The 26,900-nt window shown below is 53.5% G+C and overlaps 2 protein-coding genes across 5 annotated transcripts in view; both read right to left on the bottom strand.

Annotated features, from left to right (window-relative positions):
• Window positions 1-303, bottom strand: part of SRL (sarcalumenin) — a 36,974-nt gene extending 36,671 nt beyond the window's left edge. The window contains exon 1 of the mRNA XM_055409362.2: window positions 233-303. Within this exon, the coding sequence (XP_055265337.2) occupies window positions 233-293 (61 nt within the window). The 5' untranslated portion in view covers window positions 294-303. The remainder of the gene's footprint in view (window positions 1-232) is intronic.
• Window positions 304-11,824: 11,521 nt separating this feature from the next.
• Window positions 11,825-23,155, bottom strand: TFAP4 (transcription factor AP-4). Of its 4 annotated transcripts, none has more exons than XM_055409363.2 (7): window positions 22,935-23,155; window positions 15,813-15,978; window positions 15,609-15,707; window positions 15,035-15,205; window positions 14,420-14,560; window positions 13,620-13,775; window positions 11,825-12,807 (listed from the first exon to the last, which is right to left on the bottom strand). In XM_055409363.2, exons 1-7 carry the CDS (start codon window positions 23,021-23,023, stop codon window positions 12,622-12,624), a joined length of 1,008 nt encoding a protein of 335 aa, XP_055265338.1. In that variant the 5' UTR covers window positions 23,024-23,155; the 3' UTR covers window positions 11,825-12,621. The 4 variants fall into 4 exon arrangements, with proteins under 4 accessions (XP_055265338.1, XP_055265339.1, XP_055265340.1 ...); XM_055409364.2 differs by lacking the exon at window positions 22,935-23,155 and adding an exon at window positions 17,543-18,140; XM_055409365.2 differs by lacking the exon at window positions 22,935-23,155 and adding an exon at window positions 16,553-17,140.
• Between the last annotated feature and the right edge of the window lie 3,745 nt (window positions 23,156-26,900).

Genomic DNA, 26,900 nt, shown 5'->3' with positions numbered 1-26,900 from the left:
CTTCCGCTCCCTCTGGCCTCCTCCCCACGAGCCCCCTGACTGCTCTCAGGTCTCCGCACCCAGTGCCTTCTCAGTGAGACCAGCCGGGAGGCAAAGGGCTGCCATAAGCTCCAGGAGCCACAGAGGCCTCATCCTCTGTCCACCGCCCGAGCCCCCCACCCCATAGTAAACAGAAAACCTCGGGGACGCATGGGGTCACAGGCTGACCCAGCCAACCGGCTGGGGGTCGTACCTGCTTGTCCTGGGAGCAGGAGCGAGGCCACGAAGCAGCAGAGCAGGACCAGAGCCCTCATGGTGACTGCCAAGAGAGCCCAGCTGCTCCGGGCCTCTATTTATAGGGCGGGCGGCGGCGGGGGCGGGCGGCAGGGTCACACAGTCACCAGGGCAACTGGGCGGACGTGATGGGCCAGCGGCGTGGACCCTGGAGGCTCCTGCGGCACCAGCTGCCACAAGGAAGGCAGGGCCCGGCTGACTCCTCTCCTGCGACAGCCCCAGGGCCATGTGACAGGGGTCGCAGGGTGGGCAGGGGTGGGGGAGTGTATAGCAAAGAAAAAGTGGGGCGTCATTTTGGGTCAGGTCTGGGAGTCAGCGATCGAGTCTTCTCAGCACCTGCAGTCATGTGAGCTGAAGTCCGTGCGAGCAGTGACTTTCACACACCTCGGCTTTGTGGACCAAGGGCCTATTAGACGACAGCCACTAACACACATTTGAGCCCCTCTCCGAAGGTCAGGAGGGTAGAGCCTTGATGGTCAGTTGAGGAAAGGCCGCGACATCTGACCTTTGAGGTCGATGGCGAGGAGCCTAGGCTTCCCTCACCCCTGGAAGAGACAGAATGCTGACGGGAAGGAAAAGGTACATTGGACGCTGTGTGGTCGGGCAGAGCCTGGACGGACTGGTCCCTGTCCAGCAGTGCTTCTGCAACACGCTACTTGATGTACTCTTCCTGGGGGCACATGACGGCCCCCTGAAAGCCAGCTCTAGAAGGGGTGGCGTCGGCTGGTCTTGCTGGGGATGGCGTTCCTGTGGGGGTGACCGTTGGCCGTGGGGGACAGAACAAAAGTCTGGTTGGCATCTTTCACGCACTTCCCATTTAAAACGGTTTTATGAGACACAATGGCCACACAGCAAACAATGTATTCAAAGTGTACAGTTCGATATATCTTCACACATGTACACAACCATAATCAAAATGACAAACGGATTCCCCACTCTCTGATTTTCCTCATGTTCGTTACAGTCCCTCCCTCTTACCCCCTCCTACCCCTTCCCAGGGCTTCCCAGGTGACGCTAGTGGTAAAGAACACGCCTGCCAGTGCAGGAGATGTAAGAGACACCGGTTCAATCCCTGGGTTGGGAAGATCCCCTGGAGGAGGGTACGGCAACCCACTCCAGTACTCTTGCCTGAAGAATCTTACAGGACAGAGGATCCTAGCGGGCTACAGTCCACTGGGTTGCAAAGAGTCAGACATGACTGAAGCGACTTAGCATGCATGCATGCCTACCCCTTCCCAGGCAACCATTTGATCTGCTTCCTGCCACTATACATTAGTTTGCATTTCCTAGATTTTGATATAAATGGAATCGACCCATCTGCGTTCTTTTTTATCTGGCTTCTTTCACATAGTATAATTATACTGAGACATTTTAATGTTGTAGCACATATGAATAGTTGGCTCCTTTTGATTCTGAGTTTTATTTCATGGCCTGGATAGACCCCAATTTGTCATCCATCACCTGTTGAGAGACTTTCGGTTTCTAAAGCTGCTATAAACATCTATATACAATTCATTGCGACATACACTTTCATTCCTCTTGGGTAAATACCTAGGAGTTGGGTTTTGTTGGCAGTCCAGTGGTTAAGACTCCAGGCTTCTACTTCAGGGGTCATGGATTTGATCCCTGGTCAGGAAACTAAGATCCCACATGCCGCACAGTGTGGCAAAAAATTTTTTTTAATTCTTTTCCATTATATGTTATTACAAGATATTGAGCACAGTTCCCTGTGCTATACAGTAGGTCCTTGGTGGTTATCTATTTTATATATAGTAGTGTGTATATGTTCATCTCAAACTCTTAGTTCACTCCTCTTCACCTTAACTTTTTTCTAAGATGATCATACTGCTTTATAACTGTTTGGTATGGTCTGTTTTTCAAATTTTAGTGATTCTTACAGGTGTGTAACGATATCACATTGTAGTTTTAATTTGCACCTTCCTAACAACTAATGATATTAAGCATGTTCCCGTGAATGTATGTCATCCACTTCTTTGGTGCATCTTTGATGAAGTGCCTATTCAAATATTTCCCCATTTTTTATGTCTTCTGGAAACAATCCTTTATCAGATACATCATTCATAAATATTCCCTATCCAGTCTGTGGCTTATCTTTTCATTTATATGTGTATTTCAAAGAGCAAAAATGCTTAATTTTTATAAAGTGCAATTGATCAATGTATTATTTTATGAATTACACTTTTGGTGTCATACTTCAGAACTCTTTGCCTAACCCAAGGTCATAAAGATTTTTTCCTGTTTTCCCCAGAACGACAGTAAGGTTTTACAGGTTTTACATTTAGATCTATAATCCATTTTCTGCTTTTTTTTAATATGTTGCAAGACTGGACCAAAATTTAGATTTTAACAAATGGATATCCAGTTGTTCCAGCACTGTTTGTTAAAAGGACTTTCCTGAAGTGTGAAAGGGTTAGTTGCTTAGTCGTGTCCAACTCTTTGCAACCTCATGGACTGTAGCCCGCCAAGCTCCTCTGTCCATGGGATTCTCCAGGCAAGAATACTGGAGTGGGTTGGCATTCACTTCTCCAGGGGATCTTCCCAACCCAGGGATCAAATTCAGGTCTCCCACACTGCAGGCAGATTCTTTACTGTCTTATCGACCCTGAATTGCCTTTGCATCTTTTTTTAAAAAAATCAACTGACTATATATGTGGACACCTTGGTGGTCCAGTAGTTAGAACTCCACACTTTCTTTTTTTTCCCACACTTCCATTTCAAGGAGCACAAGTTCCATCTAGTAAGGGAACTAGGTTCTCACATGCCAAACAACTTGGACAAAAAAAAAAGGTTTTTTATTTTAATAATTGACCATATACGTGAGAATCGATTTCTGGACTATATCCTGTTCCATTGAGCTATGTGTCTGTCCCTTCACTAATACCTCACTGTCTCGATCATCCTGGCTTCCTAATAAATCTTGAAAATAGATAGTATGAATCCTCCAACTTTGACATTCTTTTTTAAAATCATTTTAACTATTCTACATGAATTTGGGGATCAGACTATCAATTGTTTTTTAAAAGTCTTCTTGGAGTTTAACTGAATTATGATGAATCTGTAGATAAGTTTGAAGAAAACTGATGAGGTATCAGTAGAAACGGGTTATTTTGTGTGTCAACCTGACTAGGCCATGACACCCAGTTGCTGGTCAAACAACAGTGCAGATATTGCTGTGCAAGTGTTTTTCAGATGTGCTTAACATTTAAATCTTCAGTCTTCGACTTCCCACTTCCCTGGTGGTCCAATGGTTAAGAATCTGCCTGTCAAGGCAGGGGACATGGGTTCAATCCCCAGTCTGGTAAACATTCCACATGCCGAGGGGCAATTAAGCCCATGCCCCACAACTACTGAGCCCGCATGCTCTAGAGCCTGTGTTCCGCAACTAGAGAAGCCACCTCAATGAGAAGCCCACTCACTGCAACTAGAGAGTTTCCCCCACTCACTGCAAGTAGAGAAAGCCCACACACAGCAATGAACACCCAACACAGCCAAAAATAAATAAATAATTTAAAAATATTTAAATCTGCAGCCTAAGTCAAGCAGATCACCCTCTCTAATGTGGGTGGGTCTAACCCAATCCGTTGATGGCTTTAAGCGGCAAGACTGAGGTCCCATGATGGGGAGGGAGTTTTGCCTTCAGACTGCGATGTCCACGCACCTGACCTCCACCTGCTGCCTCCTCCTTGGATTTCTGACTTTCTGGCCCCCTCTGTAAACACAGATCCCATTGGCTGTTTCTCAGGAGACCCCAACTGACACACCAACCTTAAGTCTTCCAACCCGTGTTCATGGCTGGGGAGCTGAGGGGGGACCCTCCTTGAGAGGGAGAGGGCCTCATTCAGTCACAGGAGAGAAAAGGACATCTGAACCAAGGAGGCGCCTGCTCCACCGGGGGCATCAAGGGATGGGAGGCGAACGTCACCACCTCACAGAGGAGCCTGAGGCTCTGGGCTGAGGGACTTGTTCAGGGTCACCAACTAGGAATAGAGCTGCTGGGCTTGAGCCCGGATCTGCCCGCCTCACAAACTGCGGGGCTTCTCCCATCAACCAAGTGAACAGCATCCATGGGGGGAAGAGAGGAGTTAGCACGTCAGGGAAGGGGGTGGAGGGCAGGGCAGGGATGTGGGGAACAGAGAGAGGGTCAGAGAAACCACAGGAAGCCAAGCCAGGAAGACAGGGAGGGTGAGCCCAGCTCTGCTTAAAGGGTTGACTGCGTCTCATTTACAGATGACCTGTTTGTGCTCAAACAGGTCCTTGTACACCCAGTCAATGACTCACCACAGCCAAAAGGTGAAAAAAGCCCAAGTATCCATCAGCAGATGAAGGAATAAACTGAATGTGGTCCATCCATATGATGGGATATTATTCAGTCATTTAAAAGAAATACTAAGGTGTACTACAACATGGGGCTAAGCCCTGAAAATGCTATGCAAAGTGAAACAAGTCACAAAAGGACAGCACGTTACTTTGCTAGGATTGCCGTAACAAAATACCACAGACTGGGGGCTTAAACGACAGCTTATTTTCTCACTGTTCTGGGGGCTGGAAGTTCAAGATCAAGGTGTCAACAGATTTAATTTCTTCTAGAGTAGCCCTCATCAAGAGGACCTTCCCATTTACCTCAGGAGTTAGAGACTGTCCTTCTTGGAAGGACCCAAATTCCCACCATCCTCCCTACAATAACCCTCACAGAGATCTCTGCTTGAATACCTCCAGTGACAGAGAGTACGACCACAGAGTACTGACTGCTGTTCTGCATGCAAAGTGAGGCCCACAGCTAGCCACAGTGCTCCAGACCTTCTCCCCACTGCCAGCCCACCTTCTCTCAGGAAGCCAGGGACACGCACCATGAGGTCCCCCAGAGAATGGAGACCACTCCTCCCCCGATCTCAAACAAGCAGACCCCACTAATCCTCAGTGCCCGTCCACCCCAGACAATTCCTTCTCCCCACAAGCGAACAGGCTGTCGTCCAATCTCTTTCCCCGTTTTCAGAGCATCCTCTCTATCTGCCTCAGATAGGCGAGAGGCGACGTGAGAGGGACGACTAATCTCTGGAATGTGTGCAGCACTCGCACGCAGGCTTCTCCAATCGCTGTGCGGTTTCCTCTTGAACTTGATCCTAAGGCTGCCATGGAGACAGGCCGCACCCACGGGAATCTGTGACCTAGGCCCCCTAATTCAGGAAACCCTGCAGCTGTCACTCCTAGCTCCTTTTCAACACCAGGGGTGTGGTGGGGGGGACAGCCGGTTCAGGGAGCTCATTCCTTCCTACGGCTGCCGGATTCAGGCCCATCCTGCCCCTCAGCCCCCAGTCCGACCCCCCTCCTCTCAGCCAGCATGCGCTCGCGTCAATCAACACCAAAACCTGCAACTCAGCAAGGCAAGAGGAGAGAGGGGACCAAGGCAGGGGATGGCACTGACCCCACGCCCCAGCCCAGGACTTGCAGGGCAAGGGAGAGCATGCAGAACTCCAGACAGAGGGGGAAAGACAAGGGCTCTCTGCAGCCCACAGGAGAGCACAGAGAGGTGGCTGGACGAAGAAGGGATTGTGGAATGCATCCAGGAGGGGCAGGGGCACGGGCAGGGGCAGGGGCAGGCAGGGGAGAGCCAGAGACAAAATCTGAGGCTAAGGACAACTTGGCCGGCCAGCCCCAAGAGGTGGCTGGAGGATTTGCATGGGCTTTATGTACTGGTCTGAGGCCAGTTAACCAACCGCTAAGGAGGCCAAGGTCACAGGGAGTCCCCTCGTCTTTCTGCTAGATAGCCCTTCAACATCTCACAGAACTAGGGGGACAAATGTTCTGCTGCCAGACACCCCCAAATCAGGGCACAAACAGCGTTTATCATAACCAGCCCTGTGCCAGAAAAGCATACAAATGGCTCCCAAATATCCATAAAGTACACCAAGAAAACAAGAATGGGAAGTAACAGGAGATGAAAGCCACACAAAGACAGGCACACGAAATGGAGCCAGGCTAAGGCTGATACAAAAGCAAACGGCAGTGCATACGTAAACCCTCACGTGTGTGTAACTTGATCACTTGCCAATTCAGTATCCTTAAAATAAGAACAAACCAACTGTTCCGGAGAAGTGAAATTATTTCTGCTGCTGAGACTCGACAGGAATTTCTTCTGAGGATCTTCACAAAGAGGACATGGTACAATGTCACGATCTTTGAGATCAGAGCAGACATCCATTTCCCATAAGATTTAATCCCTAACGAAGACCTTAAAATAGGGTGGGGGAGGCCACTAGGAACCAAGAATGCCTAGTCCTCTCCCAAAGAAACCACCACAAAAGAGGGCCCATGGCACAGGCTTATGATACCCCTTCACTGTCACACTGGTGACAGAATCCATAGGCTGGCACAATCTATTTGGGGGACAGTTTCTACTAGAATATATTCACAATGGTCATAAGTTGGAAACACCCTAAGTGTCCATTGTTAAATGACTGTCTAAACAAATTGTGGTATATTCATACAATGCAGTATTCTTAGAAATAAAAAAGAACAAACTGCTAATATACACAAAATCAAACATGAATCTCAAGAGAATGATATTGAGAAGCCAGACAAAAAGAGTATATATACTGTATGATTTGTATGACAATATAAAATAAGCAAAACTAGGGACTTCCTTGATGGTCCAGTGATTAAGAATCCATGCTTCCCCTGGAAGGGGCAAGGGTTCGATCCCTGGTCAGGGAGCTAAGATGCCACATGCCCCAAGGTGTGGACAAAAATATATAAACAGAACTGCGGTGAGGTTCTACTCTACACCTACCAAAGTGGTTGGAAAAAATATCTGAAAAATATAGTGATCTGACAATATAATACAGTTCCCAAAATCGCTGTTGCCAAAATGGTACAGACAACTGTACACACACATACATAAGTGAACCCATGCAAAACTGTAAACTCTGAATAAGTCTTGTGGCCTGCACCAACAACACTCACCTGGTTTCCATGGGGTACATTAGGTAGGCAAGATGTTAGCACTGGGGGAGGCAGGGGGAAGGCTGCAGGTGGCCTCCTGTACATTCCTGTAACTACTTCCAACAAATTTTTAAGAAACAAACCACTTGAAGGCTTGGTAAGATGATGGCTATATGGGTGTACATTCAGTCTGTGAAAATTCACAGAGCTAAACACTTCATTATGAGCCCTCTAAGTGTAAGTAATACAGTACTTCAATACAAAAGTTTATAAGAAAGGTTTTGTTGAACTTTACATTGGTCATGTCTATCCTAGACTCCTTCCCTTCACAAAAAATACAGTCCAAGCTTCGCAGCGTGACCTGAAAGTCCTCTACAATCCGGTTCCCACATTATCTCCACTTCTTCCTCCTCCCAGGCCAGTGTCTGCTGTGCCCATTGGACACTGTGCCCTTTCTGAACTCCAGACCTGGCTCCCAAGTGCCCAGATCCATGGCCTTCCCCACAGAGGTGTGGCCAGAGCAAGATGCACACAGTTCAGTTCAGTTCAGTTGCTCAGTCATGTCCAACTCTTTGCGACCCCATGGACTGCAGCACACCAGGCCTCCCTGTCCATCACCAACTCTCAGAATTTACTCAAACTCAAGTCTGTGTAGTCAGTGATTCCATCCAACCATCTCATCCTCTGTCGTCCCCTTCAATCTTTCCCAGCATCAGGGTCTTTTCAAATGAGTCAGTTCTTCCCATCAGGTGGCCAAAGTATTGCACATAGGGCTCCCAGATTTGGCAGAAGAATGAGCTAGTTCATGTGTAATCTGTAAACAAGAGGGAAGGGTGTAGGGCACAACCTTTGAAAAGAATGATGAAGCCCAAGGACACGAGGTAAACTGATTCGAACCAAATGGGTCCAAGATGGCAGACAAGTCAACTTCAACTAGACCTTCATCCTCAGTAACAGCTCAGCAAGCTAAGTGACTCACCAGAGGCGCCATGACAGTTCCAAGAACATCAAAGACCAAAAAGTGGGTGGTGGTCCAATTCCTGGAAATCTCCACCTCTTCCCCAAAATTGTTGGAACAACCGTCTCTCTCATTAGCCTATGAATTACCCAGTCCATAAGAGCTAACTACCACATTTTGAGGCTGCACTTGTGTTCTTCTATGGTCCACTCTGAGGTATGAGTTTCTCCTGAATCCGCTCCTTCCTTCTGAAATGGCCCACATACTGTGGAGCGTTTCTCTCTAAATAAATCTACTTTTTACCTACCACTCTGTCTCTTACTGAATTCTTTCTGTGATGAGACATCAAGAGCTTAAGCTTCATCAGGTCCTGAAACCAGATGTATGATCTCACAAGACAGTGAGTTTTGGCCACCTTCGAGTCCCAGGCATTTGGGTTTAAGTTCCACACTGGGCTTTGGCAGGGTCCAGGTTCCCGCACATGGGTTCAAGTCCCAATTTGAGGTGAATGGTTTCAGTTTCTTATACATTCACTACCTGTGAGGAAATATCATCTAAAACATTGTGGGTTAAAAGGAAACAAGTTATTCACACTAAGGTCATTTGTTCCCTCCTGTCTACGACATCGTTAAGTCAGTTGAACGGCGGGGGCTCCAACCTTCTGCAGCGAAGAAGCCACCACACGCCCGAGTGGGCACAGCGGAAAGCCTGCGAGCGCCTCCGTGCGGAGGACACGCGGAAAACGCACGTTTGCCGCGTCTGCGTGCGGAGCGTGCGTGGGAGGGCGCGGGGCGGGGTCGGGCCAGAGCCAGAGAAGCGTGCTATCGGGAGCGCGCGAGATGGCCTGAGGCACCAAGGAGCATGCGCACCGAGGGGAGGGGCGGGGCGGGGCGAGTCCGGGAAGGGGCGGGATTCCCGCTGCCTGCTGGTGCGACCGCCTACGGCCGCTGGGCTCCCAAGGACAGTTCAGTTTAGTTCAGTTCAGTTCAGCCGCTCAGTCGTGTCTGACTCTGCGACCCCATGAATCACAGCACGCCAGGCCTCCCTGTCCATCACCAACTCCCGGAGTTCACCCAAACTCATGTCCACAGAGTCGGTGATGCCATCCAGCCATCTCATTCTCTGTCGTCCCCTTCTCCTCCCGCCCCCAATCCTTCCCAGCATCAGAGTCTTTTCCAGTGAGTCAACTCGTCGGATGAGGTGGCCAAAATATTGGAGTTTCAGCTTTAGCATCAGTCCTTCCAATGAACCCCCAGGACTGATCTCCTTTAGAATGGACTGGTTGGATGGCCTTGCAGTCCAAGGGACTCTCAAGAGTCTTCTCCAGCACCACAGTTCAAAAGCATCAATTCTTCGGCGCTCAGCTTTCTTCACAGTCCAACTCTCACATCCATCCATGACCATTGGAAAAACCATAGCCTTGACTAGACGGACCTTGGGTATTCCCTTGACCCCGCCCCCGAGCCCCGCCTCTGGCCTATAGGAACTGAGTAGTCCCGCACACCGGAAGGAGGCGGAGCCTCTGCCCTTGCTTGCCAGACATCCTGGTTCCACAGCGCCCTCTATTGACCCTTTTAGGCGCTGTCTGCATCCCGTAGGACGCGTCTTGCACCTGGCTAAAACGGGTCGCTCTGCTGGTCTTGGGAAGCAGTGTTCCCGGCCAGATCCTAACTAAGCCCCTTCCCTCAAACACGTGTTTAGTTTATGTAGATATACCTAGAAATGGCTGGATGGCATCACCGACTCGATGGACATGAGTTTGAGTGAACTCCGGGAGTTGATGATGGACAGGGAGGCCTGGCGTGCTGCGATTCATGGGGTCGCAGAGTCGGACACGACTGAGGGACTGAACTGAACTGAACACCCCCAAAAGAGAGAAACCTACAGTGATAATGCTAAGTGAAAGAATCCAGATTCAAAAAGCTATATTTGTAATGTCATATACTATAAATGAATATATTTATAGTCTGACATTTCAGATAAGACAAAACTACATAGGAATCATAGGAATAGAGCCTTGGTTGCCAGGAGCTAGGTGGATCACAAAAGGACAGAGGGGTACACGGGGATGAAGAAACTAATTTCTATTTTGATTACGGTGATGGTAACATAGCTATATACATTTGTCAAAACTCCCACAATCAAAATCTAAAAAGTGAATTTTTACCTAAGATAAATTACCCTTTAATTTCTTTAAATCCTAAAAAACAAAAAGTAGATTGGTGGTTGTCAGGGAATCAGAGAAGAGAGGAATGGGGAGAGATTGATTAATGGATCATTTTAAAACAAGAAATGTTTTGAAACTAGATAGAGGTGATGGGTGGAGAAAGCAACAGCACCCCACTCCAGTACTCTTGCCTGGAAAGTCCCATGGACGGAAGAGCCTGGTGAGCTGCAGTCCGTGGGGTCGCTAGGAGTCGGACACGATTGAGCGACTTCGCTTTCACTTTTCACTTCCATGCATTGGAGAAGGAAATGGCAACCCACTCCAGTGTTCTTGCCTGGATAATCCCAGGGACAGGGGAGCCTGGTGGGCTGCCGTCTCTGGGGTCGCACAGAGTCGGACACGACTGAAGTGACTTAGCAGCAGCAGCAGAGGTGATGGGTGCACAGAATAGTAATGCAGTAAATGCTGATTCATTGAAAAGACCCTAATGTTGGGAAAGATTGAGGGCAGGAGAAGAGGGTAACAGAGGATGGGATGGTTGGATGGCCTCACTGACTCAATGGACATGAGTTGGAGCAAACTCCAGCAGATAGTGAAGGACAGTGAGGCCTGGAGTGCTGCAGTTCATGGGATCGCAAGGAGGCAGACATGAGTTAGTGACTGAACAACAAAATGCCATTGAACTGTTCACTTTTAAATGCTTAAGTTCTGTTAATTTCACTTTTAAAAAAAAGTATTAAAAGTTAAAAAAAAATACAGGCCCCTGCCTTCCTATCCAACAAATTCATGTCTAGAAGCATTCATTGTGGGGTGAGGTGTGAATCCGCTATTCTGCTCTGACCTCAGTCCCCACGTACCTGTCACATACCTGAGGAAAAGCAGGTCAAGAGAGAGATGTTATTAAGCCATCTCTGGTCATACAGGATTAAGAAATTTAACCTTGAGATTTATGATTCCCAACTTTCAGAAGAGAAAACTGTGTCTCAAAGATCAAGACATCTGCCCGAGGTGAAACTGATCAACAGCAGACTGACTCCAGGACCTGAGCTCTTAAACAATGCACCTTAAGGCCATGCTCCCTTCCCTTCTGTAGATGAGGATCCTGTGGTTCAAAGAGGTTACACAGCCAGGGAAGTGGCAATCAATTGGGAGCCCTGAACATCCTGTGTCCTTTCTCTAGCAGATAGGAACTATTGGCTTAGTTGTTCATCTTCTCCTGTCTCCCACCCAGGAGAAATTGGGAGCCACTCACCTCAATCCCAACACCATCTCCCATCTTTGCAGAATCCCCAGAGTAAACCCAGGGAATCTCAGGACCCTGATTTCTCATCATAACACCACAATAATAAGTTGGGGGAGTCATCACGCTCACCCACATGCAGTCCCCTTCCAGCGGGCCCAAACAGTACCCCCAAGGAGCTTTCACCAGCCCCTCAAGGCAGCACACACCCAGGAGACACAGAATCTAAAAAACAAAGTACAAACTTTATTTTGTTTCTTTATAAAGGCACAGTGGCCTCTTGGTCCCCCCCCCCCTTTTTTAACAAAATATAATAGCTTCTCCTTGAACACAAAGACCTCAAAATTGTAAAAAAAAAAAAAAAAAAACCAAAACCAAAAAGGAACCAACAACAAACAAAACAGAGAGACAAAGACTTTTTTGGGGTGCAAGATGGGAAACCTGGAGAGGTGGGGGGGCGGGTGGTGAGGGAGGGGAGGGGAGAAGGGCAGCAGCAAACCCCAACCGAGAAGCAATGGAGACCCCCGGACCCCCAGAGCCCTGACCCAGCCAGACCCCCAACCCATGTAAGTGCTTAAAGGAGAAAGAACACCAAAAAAGAGGAGGGAAGGGGGAATTAAAAACTGACGGTCGTCGGGCTGGCTCCGGAGAGGGCAGAAATACCTTGGGGTTTTGTTTGATTTTTTTTTTCCCTGTTCTTAAAAACATGTTTCATTGAAAAAATGCTTTTTTGGCGGAGAGAGGCCAGGCACCTCCACGTCCGCTTCCCCAGCCTCCGGGGCCGAGGCCCAGCCCCAGGTGCCCGGGTGCTGCCAGGCGCTCCTGCCGCCCCAGCCCCGGACTTCGGGTAGGGCGGCTTCACTCAAAGGACGATTTACAGTATTGAAAAAAGAGGTCATAAAAGAGACCCAAATGACGCCGTAAATTTTGTAAAAATTTCTCACTCGTTCACCCTTGTCTCTCTCCCAGTTGCTGCCCCGCCCCCTCCAGCCCCCAGAAGGGAGAGGAGGGCTGGGGGGCTGGTCAGGGAAGCCCCCCGTTCCCTGCCGGCTCCTCCCGGCCCTGGTCCATGGCGTCGCTGTCTGAGGCCTCCGAATCGGAGGCAGTGTCCGAGGCGTGGGCCTCGGGGCAGCCGCGGACAGGCTTCACGATGACGGCTCGCCGCTGCTCCTCCTCCTGGCCCTGGGTGCCCTCGATGTGCTGGATCGCCTGGGATTGGGCGGGGGGAGGCTGCCGTGAGGATGCAGGGGCCATGGGACCACCAGCAAATCCAGCAGTGCCTCCCCCACCACCCACACACCCCCCAGAAAGGTCCAGAAGGAAGCCTGGCAAAAGGGGCAGCCCGTTCAGAGTCAGGGGGAAAACAAACTTTAGAAGCTCTCTCCTGAGCTGAATCTGGCTTGGAAGAGGGACAGTGCAGGCCTGCCTGAAGTCATAAGCCTCTCTCCCTCATTTATGTATTTCAAAAGCCTGCCTGTTGGCTTTATGGAAGGTCTCTGTTATTAATTTTATTATTCAGTTTGCCGGGTGCAACTCAAGTTCCCGGGACTTCAATGGACTTTTTTTTTTCCGTTTGGGGCTTTGGGTTGTTTCTTTCTTTGTAATGTTGTTGGGCCTCCCAAAGGGGGTCTCTGCACGAGGTTGGTCATAGCAGGGACTTCAGGCTCAACCTTCCGAGTTGAGCATCTCATTTCTTCCTCCTCCACCTCCACCCCCATCCCCAAACCCAAGAGACAGATGCAAGAACTCTGAAAGCAGGAGGCTCCGGGAACAAAGGACACCCCCAGCAAACCCCCACAAGGGAAGGAATGGGGTCTTCCCGGCCATCCGGTCCCTCCCCCTCTGCCCCTCACCCAGGATGCAGAGATGGAGACCATCTGGCTTCCAGACCTCCTCCCCCCACTCAACGCTCAATATCCCTGTCTCTATCCCCTCCAATCCCCCACTTTCTAATCTCCCCGCAAAGGGCCTGTTCCCAGGGGGCAGCCCCCAAGCACTGCCCTCTCCCCAGACCCAGGTACCTGCACGATGGTGTCCAGATTTTGCCGGGACGTTGAAACAGAGTTGATGACCGAGGAGGGGCCCATGGTGACGACGTTGATGTGGTGGGAGGGAGGGGGTGCTGGCGCTGGCACTATCACCGTGGGGTGGTGGGTGGGGGCCGGAGTGGGCAGGAGCTGCGAGACAGGGGCCCTGAGTCTCTCTGCAAAGGTTCTAGGAGCAGCCCCTTCCCTTCCGTCTGTCACAGAGGGTACAGGACAGTGCTCCAAACCATCTCCCTCTGCCCACCACCTGGGGAGCCTCCACCAATCACCCCAGCAGCCCGTCAACCTCCCTCACTCACAGTTTGGGGCCGCCCAAATCGTGACCCCTCCCACCCCTCTTATTTTAAGAAATGAAGGCAAGGTGGCCTGGAGAGGGACTTCTGACCATCTGAGACTGCACAGGCCTTCCCTCTCCAGAGCCATGCCAGCATGTCACATCTAATAAATACAGTGGTGGTTGGGAGTTCAGACTGAATCTAGATGGCCAGGGTTCAAATCCCTGCTCCACTTCACTGAGAAATCTTAGGCGTGTTAGTGAACCTTTCTGTACCTCTAATTCTTCATCAGTAAAACAGGAGTAATAACGGCTCAGGCCTCAAAGCGCTGCTATAAGGATTCAACGTAATCATGTATGCAAGACACCTGGGAGCCAGGAACATGTACACTACTGCGACTGAGGCTCTGGGTCCGCCCTGCTGGACGCCCAGTGGCACTGACGTTGGGTCTGAGAGCACCAGCCCAGTTGCGCATGGCCCCTGCAGGCCCCTCCCGCTCACCTGAGTCCGCAGGTGCTGCTGTTCCCGCTCCAGCTTCTCCTGGTGCAGCAGCCGGACCTGCTCCTGCTGCTGCTGCAGCTGCACCTGCTGTGCGATCACCTTGAGCTTTTCCGGGTACATGTGGGCCTCCAGGGAGCGGACCTGGGGGTGGAGCAGTGGGGCTCAGGGGCGGGGCCCTCTGCAACATCTTCAGGGTGGAGACCAAAGTCCTGCACTGTAGCCCGCCGGGCCCATGCTGACTCCTCTCCCTCCAGCAGGCTGTGTTCCCTCCCTGCCCCAGGCCTTTGCCCATGTGGTTCCTTCTGCCTGGAGCACCCTTCTCCCCTCTCTGCTTCTCCCACCCTCACAAGGGAGCTGTGGGGCAGAACCAGCCCAGATCCCCCCCTTGTTGATGCCCACCGATCCAGTGTGGCCTTTACCACGGATGCATGTTTACAGTGTGAATGCCTCTGACTCATCTCCCCAGGTGTGGACAGTGCCCACCACACCCCCCCAGGGCAAGAACCTATCTAGTTTGCTCTCCACTGATCACCCCACTGGACACCCAACACCCAACTCCCAGACGCGGCACAAAGCAGGAGCTCCGAGCCGACAGCATCGCCTCGCCTGCCTCACCTGCTCCTCCAGCATCATGCGCACTGAGCGCTCCTTATCCAGTTGCTGCCGCAGCTCGATCATCTCCCGCCGCAGATCCTCTGCCTTCTCGTCCTCCCAGATGTCCGGCGAGCCGATGCCCTCATCTTTGTCCTCGGCCCGCCGCCGCTTGGGGGACGAGCCGCTCAGCTCCTGGGCAAACCCCAGGGGATGATGAGTGTGCGGTGACACAGCATATACCACCACCACTACCACCAGGACAGTGGGGAGCTCCATCGCAGCCCCCCAAAGCTGTCAAACCCAGGTGCCCGTGCACGAGGGAGCCCCCCTGTGCAAGTCCACCAAGCCAAGGCTGGAAAGGGAGGCAGAAGGGACCTGCTTTCCCAAAGTCATCCAGTTGCTTCCAGAGCCTGCCCCACTGCACTGGCACTCGCCCATGGCTAAGTCAGGACCCCGGGCAGGAAGGCAAGTGCCAAAAGTAGGCAGGTCAGTGGGGAAGAAGGGACCCACAGCCACATCACAGTCCCAAGCCAGTGGTTGGGCCCAGACATGCCCATGCCAGGAAGAGGGCACCAGGAGGAGGGCAGAGCTCTACCTGGATAAAGCGCTTGAGCTGTGTGTTCTGCTGCAGGAGCCGGGTCTTCTCCTGCTCCAGGGAGAAGATGTACTCTGCCGTCTGCTGGAGAATGGCTGCCTGAGGGCAGGAGGGACGAGTCAGGGACCCCAACTGTTGGTGTCTCCCGAGTCTCCCCCTCCAGCCCACCTCCTCCTCCAGGAAGTCCTCCTGGCACTCGCCCACCTTGCTGAGCTTCTCTCCATCTGTGTGGGGGATGAGGGTCTTGAGGGACTGGAAGCCCGCATTGATGCTCTGCATGCGCCTCCGCTCGTTGCTGTTGGCGATCTCCCGCCGAATCCGCCGCTCCTGGTCCCGCTGAGTCTCAGGGGTCAGTGGAATGTTGGCCAGACTATGGGAGAACAGGGATGGGCTCAGGCTGGGTGCCCTCCATGCCTGGTTCCCAGTGGGCCCCTGTCTTCATCTCCAGAGGGCCCAAGTGTAATAGGCAAGCTGCCCCTACAGAATATACCGGCTCTGTCTGATGCCTACACCCCCCAGCAGACCAGGGGGTTGATGGAGTAGCATGTGCTGAAATGCCTGGGTGTCAATGTCAGCGTATGGACCCCAAGTCTTGACCCCAGTGTCTGGCCAGCCTGAATGGGACCCGGAAACCCACATGGCTAAGAATCCTTGTGATTGGATGAGGGTGTCCTCAGGTGATAATCAGAGACACCTGCTTCTGGGACACCTCTGAGCTCCTCGCTATGCCCCCGGGGCCCCTTCCTTCAGGGTCGCAGGCTTGAGGATGGAGGAAGATGTCCCTCCTCCCTTCCCATCTCTGCAGCCACATACGCTCCTACATAAGCCCCCAGCCCAGCCCGTGACACTGTACTAAGACTGCCAAGACAAGCTGGGTACCAGTCGCTCCAGGAAGAGGACCCAGATAGCCCCTCTATGGACAGTTTGTCCCCAAGCCCACCCACCCTGGAAGGCAGGCCCACCCTGGGCCAGAGAAGCGAGGCTCCCAGCACGCAGCAGGAGATGTTATTGCATATTATGTGATCCCATCTCGCAGGAGAGGCAGCCAGTGGAAGGGGATGAGGCTGCAGGCTGAGAGGCGTTGGCGAGAGACAGAGCCAGCAGCAGGGCTGTGGGCCCAACGCCACTGCTCCCTAGGGGTGGGCCTGTGTGTGGCCTGGAAGAGGCAGGCTCCCCTCCCCGGCCTTCTCCTGCAACTCCCCCGCCCCTGGCCTGATGGCTTCCAGATGCCGGGCTCCCAGAAGAGGCCACCGGCCCCACCCAAAGCCACAGCCCCAGCTTCCTCCTGAGGGCCCCCCCTGGGGTGACCTGGTCCAGGCCCAGGCCAAGACAGCTCACACCCCCAGATCTGGGGGAACGCGGGGAGATGGTTCTGAGCAGCCTTGTTCTGTCAATGGTGGAGCAGCCTGAGCTCAGAGGCAGGTGCCTGGACCCCTCTGACCACCCCCGGGAAAAAAGGAGTTTGCTGGGAAACTGAGGAGGGGAGCGCGTCTCCCACAGCTGGAGACAGCGAAGGTCTCCCTGGCCCCCCGCCCACCCCACCTGTCCCTCCTCATTCCCCTGAGTGACCCCTGAATTTGCCCTTGCCCCTTCCTGGGTCTCCGCCTCCTCTCCCCACGAGGGTGGTCGGTTGGGGGTGAGCTGGGAGCAAGCTTCACATCAGCTGCTGCAAGGGGTCCATAGACCTGCCCTGTCCTCCACCAGCAGCCCCAGTGTCTCCCTGGGAGCCCCCCCAAACCACAGCACTGGAAAAGGGGGCCCATGACCCCCGGTTGACAAATGGGACTGAGGGCTCAGAATGGGAGGGACGCGGTTTCCCGGCCAGACAGCCGGGCACCTGGCTTCCCCACTTCTGGGCCGGGGGCACCTCACTTCTGTTTCCCTGACCCGACAGTGGGAAGCTTCCCAGGTGGCGGTAGCGGTAAAGAACCCACCTGCCAACGCAGGAGACATAAGAGACGCGGGTTCGATCCCTGGGTGGGGAAGATCCCCTGCAGGAGAAAATGGCAACCCACTCCAGGATTCTTGCCTGGAGAAGCCCATGGACAGAGGAGCCTGGTGGACTATATAGTCCATAGGGTCGCAAAGAGTGGGACACGACTGAAGTGACTTAGCATGCACCCACACAGTGGGGGTGATGGAGAAAAAGAGAAAATGAAGGTCAGAGACCTGATGTGCAGTGGCTTGCCTGCCCTTTGCAGGTGGCGGGAGAAGGGAGATCAGAACTAAGAGACTGCGCACAGGTGTGCACAGTCAACCGGTCAGCTCTTACTGTCATTCACAGGACTTTTTCTATCTTTCCCTGACCCCCATGGACACCAAGTGGCTGCACTGCAATGAGGAATCCAGGGTCTGGGAGGGGAACTGGCATGCCCAAGGTCTGGCAGCCACACCAAGATACCACAGGCACGTGCAGGAGCCAAAAGGCATCCGCGGCGCCCTCTACTGAGGGCTCACACACAGCCCTGCAGACCCCCTGCCTCCCAGACGAGTATCACCAACTCTCCAGGCTGAAGCCAGAACTCAACAACCCACCCCCCACCCCGCCTACACCCCATCAGCCCACTCATCTGCTCAGGAAACCTCAGCCCTAGGGAGCCAACCTCTGGCCCCTCCCTTCTCCCCAGGATGCCCACAAGGTGGGGAGACACCAAAGGAGACCACAGGACCCCAGGCCTGAAAGCCCCAGCCCAGATGTCCCCAGAGGGAAGGGGGCCTGACTCTTCTGAGTGGTCCATGCTGTCCCCTTCAGCACCAAGTCCCTCAGCTCAGCCTCCTGGTTCAGGAACCAGCTGCTGGTTAAGCTCGTGCAGACTTAAGCTCAGAAAACAGACTTCACCCCAAAGCCACAGTTCCTCATAGGGATTTGGGCTGCCACCAAGATCAACTCACCTAAATAGCCCTGGAAGTTTCTTTAATAGAATGCAGACTAACCCAAAGTTCTGATGAGTGGAATCACGACTAACCAGGGGTTCTGACTGCTGGCCTGCCAGGGGTTCCTATAAAGGATGGCTAATTAGCATTTTCAGCTGCTACTGTACTAGATAAAGTGGGTTTTTCTGCAAACGCCTGGAAGTTTCTTACATTTCTTTCTGAGTTTTGCAGAAGTACACCCGATTTACAGTAATTGTAAGGTCCTTCCACTCTTTCACATCAACTTCAGAATACCCAGGTCAGCAGTGAGGCCTGGTCCACAGACACTGTCTCTCTCTCCTCTCCCTCCCTGACAGCCCTCAGCCAGCCAGTCTCCTGGGGTTGGGCAGCTGGTGGCAGAGCCTCCAGTGCCAAGACCAGAGCTGCCGCTCCCACTCTCAGGGTACCCCCACGACAACCCCTCCCTCCCCGCAGAATAACCCTGGCATCCCAACCAGAGGCTCAAGGGCAGGAAGCAGGCTCTTCAAGTCTAGATCCCAACCTATACCCGTCCCTTCTGCTGAGCCCAAGTGCAAATGGGTATCCCCCATTTCCCACACCAGACCCCCAATACCTGCCCAGCTCCAGCCTCAAATTAGCCATTGAGAGCTCTCATTTCATGCTACCCCAAAGTCATTCACAAACCCACCATTCAACGTCTATGCAGTCAGAGGTGGGAAAGCCCACTTGGGGCTTCTCCTATACCCCAAAAAGGAGGACAGAAGGAAGATGACCCTCTCACCAAGGATGCCCAAGGCCCCTATCCTTCTCCTGCAGCAGCTACTGAAGCAGCCTGAGGCCCTAGCCCATGCCCATTGCTTCTATCCATACACTCTGCCTACGGTCCCAGAACAAACCATGTCCAGACTGTCCCCATCAGAAACACCCCCTCCCCCCAGTTTCTCCAGCCTCTCAGAGGGAGGCCTGCATTGGGCGCTAGTGGAAACTCCAGTCCTTCCACTTACTAGCTGTGGAATCCCAAGCTTAGGGACTTTGTCTCTTGAAGCCTCAGTTTCCCCATTCAAAAAATGGGGACATACTGCCTCACTTCCCAGGGTCATAGTGAAGTTTAAAAGAGATGGAGGAGGAGGATTTCTCTGGTGGTCCAGTGACTAAGACTCCAAGCTCCCAGTGCAGGTGGGCCTGGGTTTGATCCCTGGTCAGGGAACTAGATTCCACATGCTGCAATTCCGTGTTCTCATGCCACAACTAAAGATCCCTCAGGCTGCAATGAAGATCGAAGATCCCGCATGCCACAACTAAGACCCAGCGCAGACAAGTAAACAGAAAAGTAAATAAATAGAGAGAGAGATGGAGGGTAACAAGATGCTTTGCTTTTCCAGAGTCTGTACCCCAGATTCCAGAATTTATGCATCTAAGGAACCTGACAAGACTCTGCAGCACCATGAGACTTCCATCTCTTAGGAGAGGGGCAAGTTCTAGTTCACTGTGGCGTCTTCAGTCCCAGCACATGGTTGTGTGTGTGCTTAGTCACTCAGCCGTGTCCGACTCTCTGCGACCCCTTGGACTGTAGCCCACCAGGCTCCTCTGTCCATGGGATTCTCCAGACAAGAATACTACAGTGGGTTGCCATGCCCTCCTCCAGGGGATCTTCCCCACCCAGGGATTGAACTTGTGTCTCTTATGTCTCCTGCACTGGCAGGTGGAGTCTTTACCACTAGCGCCACCTGGGAAGCCCCCACACAAAGTAAGCGTCTCATAAATACCAGACCAGAGACCCAACACACACTCCAAAGCCCCTAATTGTTCTGTAGCTCCCTCTGAGGGGAGCTGGCCTCTTTCTCCCTGGCAGCGGACAGCTAAACTCTTTAAGACCACCATGCTCCTGATTCTAAGAATCCGAGTGCCACTTTAACAGCTACCAGGCACTTTCCACACGCACAGCCAAACTTCACAGGTGCTTCATTTTACAGATGCTGAGAGTAGTTAGGCAACGGGTCCAAAACCACACAGCGTGTGAGGGTGCCACAGTCAGGTACGCCCATTCCATCCCACCCCCACCCCCACCCACCATCCAGTACAGTTCCTTCTGGCAGGTCTGGGAGACGGAGAAGAGAAGCAGGGAGCCCTGCTAGTCAACGCGGGATGGAGCAAAGTCCACCAGCCTGAGCAGCCAGTATATCCAGCCAGAAGGTCCTGCCCAACCCACACTCAATCCTACCTCATCCGGCAGTTCTGTCTGAAAATGAACAAACCCAGAGGCCCCAACTCCACACCCAGTACATAGGCTGACAACTGCCTCACAGCTGGGCAAGCTGAGCAGCCCCCGTGCCCAAGCCTGGGACACTTAGTCCCTAAGGAACTGCTGGATTCCTCCGAAGGGGGGTTTGGAACAGAAACAGGTCAAGCTGGAGTCCTAGGGGGCCCAGAGAGGACTCAGCCAAGGCTCAGGCTTTGTGGCCAGAGGGTCCTATGTTGCCACGCCTGCCTGTAGTCAGGCCCAGGATGTCCGCTCCAGCATCTGGGGCAGTTCAACCCACCTCCTCACCGCCCAGCCCTTCCCTTCCCGGAGCAACCAGCAGTTCAGGGTAATAGCAGGGATCAGAGTTCATGTCCCAGTCCCACCACTTGCCCTACCTGTTCCTTCCCAAACCTGTGTCCTCCAGCCACACAGAAATCATAAAGCCACTTAACTAGCAGAGGAAGACTGTTAACAATTCCATGAGAGAAGTCTTGCAAAAGGAGACCCTACAACGTATTACAAGGTCCAGAATTGTTTTCTTTTTCTTTTCACTTATTACAGCTAAGCCCTCCAGGTGGACGGACCCTGGGGAAGGGCCAACACTCAGGAGGCCTGGCGTGCTGTGATTCATGGGGTCGCAAAGAGTCGGTCACGACTGAGCGACTGAACTGAACTGACCACTCAGGATGGTACTGCTGACTGCCCACTACCTTGAACTTGACAGTAGTTTAGGCAGGAGTCCTGTGGGGGGGAGAGGGGGCGGGAGCGATGTATACTTGTGCAGCAACCTACCCCTAGCCTGGTTTCTGCAGCCCGTGGTGTCCACCAGCCTGGGCCACACCGCCTGCGACTCCTCCTCCCTCAATCCCCGCCTTGCCTGCCTGGGGCGGCAGAGCACGTGGCCCCAGCCCCGGGGAGCCATTTCTCTCCGAAAGCGGCATGGCAGGCAAGGAGCCACAAGTCCCAAACTTGGACCCGCAGAGAACAGCCCACGCGGTATCGCCATCCCGCAGAAAGCGTTCAGTATGCTGATACACAGGCCCTTCTAGCGATCGGAATTGCGGGCGTGTGCATTTTAACAAGTGTCCAGGACGATTCCCCCAACCCATTACTCTTCGGCAAAGGATAGATCCCGGAGCAACCAGGGCCAAATTTAGGAAGCAGCTCTTGGGGAGGGCTACGGATCTTGGACCACCCACCCACCCAGCCTGCTGGGCAACCGGACGCTTTCGGTTTATGACTGGGGGGGAGGGGCATGAGACGCGAAAGTTTGCAGCCGAGGCCCACGTGTGGCGGGCAGAGACCCGGCGAGGCTAGGGGCGGCCTACGGTGCCCACTCCCCAAAAAGCCCCCACCCGGCCTGCCTCGCCCATCCCGCCCGCGGGGGCCGAGCTTTGTGCGGGTAAAGCATGGCCTGGGCGCGCCTACAACTCCCACAATGCCGCACCGACGCGGCGCGGAGAACTACAGCTCCCGCGAGGCGGCGCGCGGAGGTCCGCCTACTCCAAGAGGGCTGCAGAGTCACGTCCAGGCCTCGCTAGTAAACAGCGCCCTGGCGCGGGCGGCGAGCTAGCAAGCGGCCGCCAACGTGCCCGGGTCCGCGGCGCTCCCGGCGGGCCGCGCTGGTCCCCCGGGTCCCACCCACTCCCGCACCCGCTCTCCAGCGCGCCCCCCGACCCCGCTGCAGCCCCGGTCCCAGCAAACACAACCACCCGGCTCCCCGGCCCCCCTGCCCGCGCCCGGAGCCGCGGCGTGGCTGCATTGTAGCCCTGGCCCCATGGCCCCACGCGCGACACGGGCCCCCCAGCGCCCCTTGGAGGGGGGCGCCCAGAGAGAGCGATGAAGGAGGGAGAGGAAGGAAGCCGCCGCGGGAGGGGGGAAGAGGAAGCGCGGGGGGGAAGCCGCCAGCACCAAGCATGGCCGGGACTGCTGCAGAACCACGTGGGTCTGTTTGCAATTTACAAACGTCGCGACTCGCCCGCCTGCAGCGGACAAAAGTGACTGGGGCCGCTCGGGGCCCCCACGTTCCGAGGGAGGAAGGTCCCAAGGCAGCCCAAGCCTGGCGCGCGGGGCTGCAGCCGCCTCGGCGGATAAGAAAGGCGAGAGGGTCCGCGGCGCGGGCCATGCGTGCGCACACGCGCGCCCGCCCGGGCGGACTGGCCGGGGGCTGCAATCGTGGGAAGAGGGTGAGGGGGAGGAGGAGTACACACCTACAGAGCCCTCCTATCACTTCTTTCTCTGTTTTCCTGAAATGTTGCAAAGAGGGCACCTTCTGAGTGGGCACCATGAAATACTCCATAGCGATCGGCCCCCCTCCTCTGCACGAGCCAGGTCCCGCGGTCCGCCGGAGAATGCAAGATGGAAATCCGAATCAAAGGGCAGCGCCGGACGGAGGTGCAGAATCGGCCGGTCCCAGATGCTGGCTGCGGCGGCGGCGAGGGGAGGGAGGCGGGCGGGAGGGGCGGGAGGGAGGTCTCTCCGGCCTGCCTCCCCGGGCGTGTGTATGTGTGCGTGTGTGTGTCTGTGTGTGTGTGTGTTTGCAGCTGATCAGATGTCTGTTTCAAGGCGGGAAACAGCTGGTGAAAACTCAGCACTCCCCCGGCCTCCTTCCGCGGAGTAAGGAATTGCATGTAAACAAAGGACTATTTGCAGCGCCCCCCGGGCGGCGCGAGGCCGGGGCGAGAGGGGCGCGGGCCCCCGGGGGTGGGTGGTGGCCCCAGTCTGCTGGCCACCCCCAGCCCAGCTCCGGGTGCGGGGGCCGCGGGCGGCCTTGGGGGCGCGGCGTGAATGGAGCGAGCTGCGGCCGAGCTACATGCGCCACTATGGGTGATGAGGTCCATCAGCTGACAGGTTGGCAAGCGTAGCAAAAAAAAAAAAGAAACGGCCAGCCACAGCGAGGGAGCCCAGCTTGTGCGCCCGGGGTCCGACGGGGACTGCCCGGTACAGGGTCTGCGCCCTCGAAGACCCTCGGGGGGAGGGAGCGCGCTGCTGGGCCCGGCGAAGGCGAAGGCGGCCTGGGGTGCTGCTCGGGGCTTTTTTTTTTTTTTTTTTTTTCTTTTTTACGGTTGCAACTGCTCCGAGAGGAGCCGCTCTGGCGCGCTCCCTCCAAGCCCAGGGCCCCCTGGAAACTTGCGTCACAGCCACCGCTTCCCACATGGAACTTGGGGCCGACTTCAGAGGCCGAGCGGCCCCCTCCCTCACTCCCTCCCTGCCCAGCTGCCCGCCGCTGGCCGCTCGGCCTGGGCTCCGGAACCTGGGAATCCCGGAGCCGGGGAGGGGAGGGCAAAGGTGGGGCGCGCCGGGCGCCTCAGATCCTGGGGCTGCCTTAGGCAGCAGGGGCCCGGGCGGGGAGGGAGGGGTGGAGGCGAGCCAGGACAGCAGCAGCCCCGGAGGCCGGCTGCCGGCGCGGCCCGGAGGTTCGGTGGCTGCTGCGGGTCGCCTCCCGTCCCCGCTTCTCTTTAGCCCTCCGCCGGGAGGCTGGACAGCGAGAGGCCCGCGGAAACTTGGCCTGGGCAGGCGGAAGGCTGCAGCTGCCCATTCGTGGCGAAGCCAGGGCGAGACTTGCTCCCCCGGCAGGGTGCGCTCTCTACCAAGGGTGAAGGCCTGGGGCGGAGGAGGGAAGGACTCCTGGCCGGCGAGCTTCCGTCCCCCCCTTCCCGCGTCCCCTCCCCCGGCTCCGGGAGGTTGGCCCCTGGCTCAGGAAGACCGCGCCTGCCTTGGAATGTCCTTTCTCCTGCCCACCGCCTCTCCCAATCCCATCCGCCTTCCAGGTTCCCGCCCAGATCGCGCCTCGCGATTGAAACCCTCTTAATAACAAGGATTACTGTTATTATTAGGAAATGTTATTGGTTTTAGATATTCGGAGCCCCTTGTAGAGGCCTGGCAGTTTTGCCTGAATGTTTTGCAATCCTTCAAGTCAGCTGTTGGGTAACATCGGGGGTCCCTGGGAGGCTTCACTGCGGGAGCAGGAAGGATGGCATCAGGGGACAATAGAGGATGCAGGGCCACTTAACTGTGTACAGTGAGCAGCGTCCACAGTGCCTGGTGAATGAATGCAGGAGAGCTGGGGGAAATGCTTCCACCCCTCGCTCTGTCTTCTTCAGAAATCCCTTGACCCAGCCGGAGCCTGGTTCCCTGGGCACACTGTCACTCCAATTGGCCTCCCCATTTCTGCCAAAGGCACCTTCTCTTCTAGGGCCCCCTCTTGTCTCCGATGCACAAAACCACAACCCCTGGCACAAACCCACGCCCCTGGCTCAGCTGCCCCCACACCTGAAATACCACTGCCCCCACCACCCACCCAACTCTTTCCCGTCACCTGCTTCATGACAGTAGCATGAGAATTCCCCAAACTCTGGGCTGGTTTTTTTCTTTTTGGGTGTGTTGGGTCTTTGTCGCAGCCAGTGGGCTTCTCTAGTTGTGGTACCTCGGCTTAGTTGCCTGACCAAGGGTCAAACCTGTATCCCTTGCATTGAAAGGCGAATTCTTTACCCCTGGACCACCAAAGAAGTTCCTCCAGGCTATTTTTCATTCCCTGGAGGCTCTGTAGACCCCCTTTAGTCTGACCCTTTCTTACTCCCTTCCCGACTCCTAAATTCCGGCCGCTGTGCCCTCTAGAGTTCTCAGAGGGTGTTCCGCAAAATCACTTTGATCCTTGGACCTTCCCCCTCCCCTTCTTACTCTAAATTAGGCATCAGCAAACTTTCTTTAAAGGGAATGTAAAAGTTATTTGCACGTGGAATCTAAAATATGACACAAATGACCATATCTAAGAAACAGAAACACACACAGAGAGAACAGACTCACGGTTGCCAAAGAGGGAGGAGGAATGGAGTGGGAGTTGAGGATTAACAGATGAAAACTATTATATATAGGATGAATTAGCAACAAGGTTCTAGTGTATAGCACAGTATTCAATATCCTGTGATAAATCTTAATGGAAAAGAATATAAATATATACATATTAAAAACTCAATCACTTCGCTATACAGCAAAAATTAATGCAATGTTGTAAATCAACTACACTTCAACAAAAATTTTTTTTTAATATTTGTATTGGTTTCCTATTGCTACTATAACAAATTACCACAAACTTAGTGACTTAAAACAGCACAAGGGAATTACTTGCTGGTCCAGTGGTTAGGAATCTGCACTTGCACGGTCATGGCCTGAGTTCAATCCCGGGTTCCTGGTCGAGGTAACTGAGATCCTGCAAGCTGCATGGTGCAGCCAATTAAAAATGTGTGTGTGTGTGTACTTTCTGGAGGTCAGACATCCAAATGGGTTGTATTTGGCTAAAACCAAGGTGCCAGCAGGGCTGCATTTCTTCTGAAGGCTCTAGGGTAGGAAGGGGAATCCATTTCCTTACCTTTTCCAGCTTCTAGTGGTTGCCCGCCCCTTCTTGGCTCCCAGCCCCTTCTATCTTCAGAATGTATCACTCCAACTTCTTCAGTCATCACATCTTCTTATGCGACTCTGACTGCCCCCCCCCAGCTTATAGATGACCTTGGGCCCAAGCAGATAATCAAGAATAATTTTCCCATCTCAAGATCCTTAACTTAATTATATCTTCAAAGTCCCTTTTGCCATAGAAGGTACCTTATTCACAGGTTCCACAGATTAGGACACGAACACCTTGGGGAAATCATTTTTCTGTCTACCATACAATCTCAGTTCATACAAAACCTGGCAGAGTTTACAGTATGCTCCATCAGAAGGTGAAAACCATCACCTTTTTGGATAAATTCTGATCTATTCAAACAACTGCATATTATTCAGCCTTAAAAAGGAATGAAGTTCTGATATATGCTACAGCCTGGCTGAACCTTGAAAACACGGTGTGAAGTGAAAGTCAGATACGAAAAGCCACACGTCGTATGACTCCACTTCTATGAATGATCGACAGTAGGCAAACGCATTGAGACAGAAAGTAGATTAGAGGTTACCAAGGGCGGCGGGAGGGGAGATGGGGAGTTATTGCTTAATAATGGGTATGGAGTTTCTGTTTCGGGTGATGGAAACTTTTGGAAATAGTGGTGGTGTTTGCGCAATATCATAAATGTAATTAATGAGACTGAATTGTGCACTTTAAAACAGCAAAGTTACCATTTAGGTGGACACACAAAAATTAGAAACTGGTAAATTTTACGTTATATGTATTTTACCACAGTTTTTTT

This window comes from Moschus berezovskii, chromosome 27 (genome assembly GCF_049115385.1).
Source record: "Moschus berezovskii isolate FMDL1 chromosome 27, NW_MosBer_1.0, whole genome shotgun sequence".
Classification (NCBI taxonomy): domain Eukaryota; kingdom Metazoa; phylum Chordata; class Mammalia; order Artiodactyla; family Moschidae; genus Moschus; species Moschus berezovskii.
The sequence above is the reverse complement of the archived record's forward strand: the minus strand, read 5'-3'. Positions and strand labels throughout refer to the sequence as shown.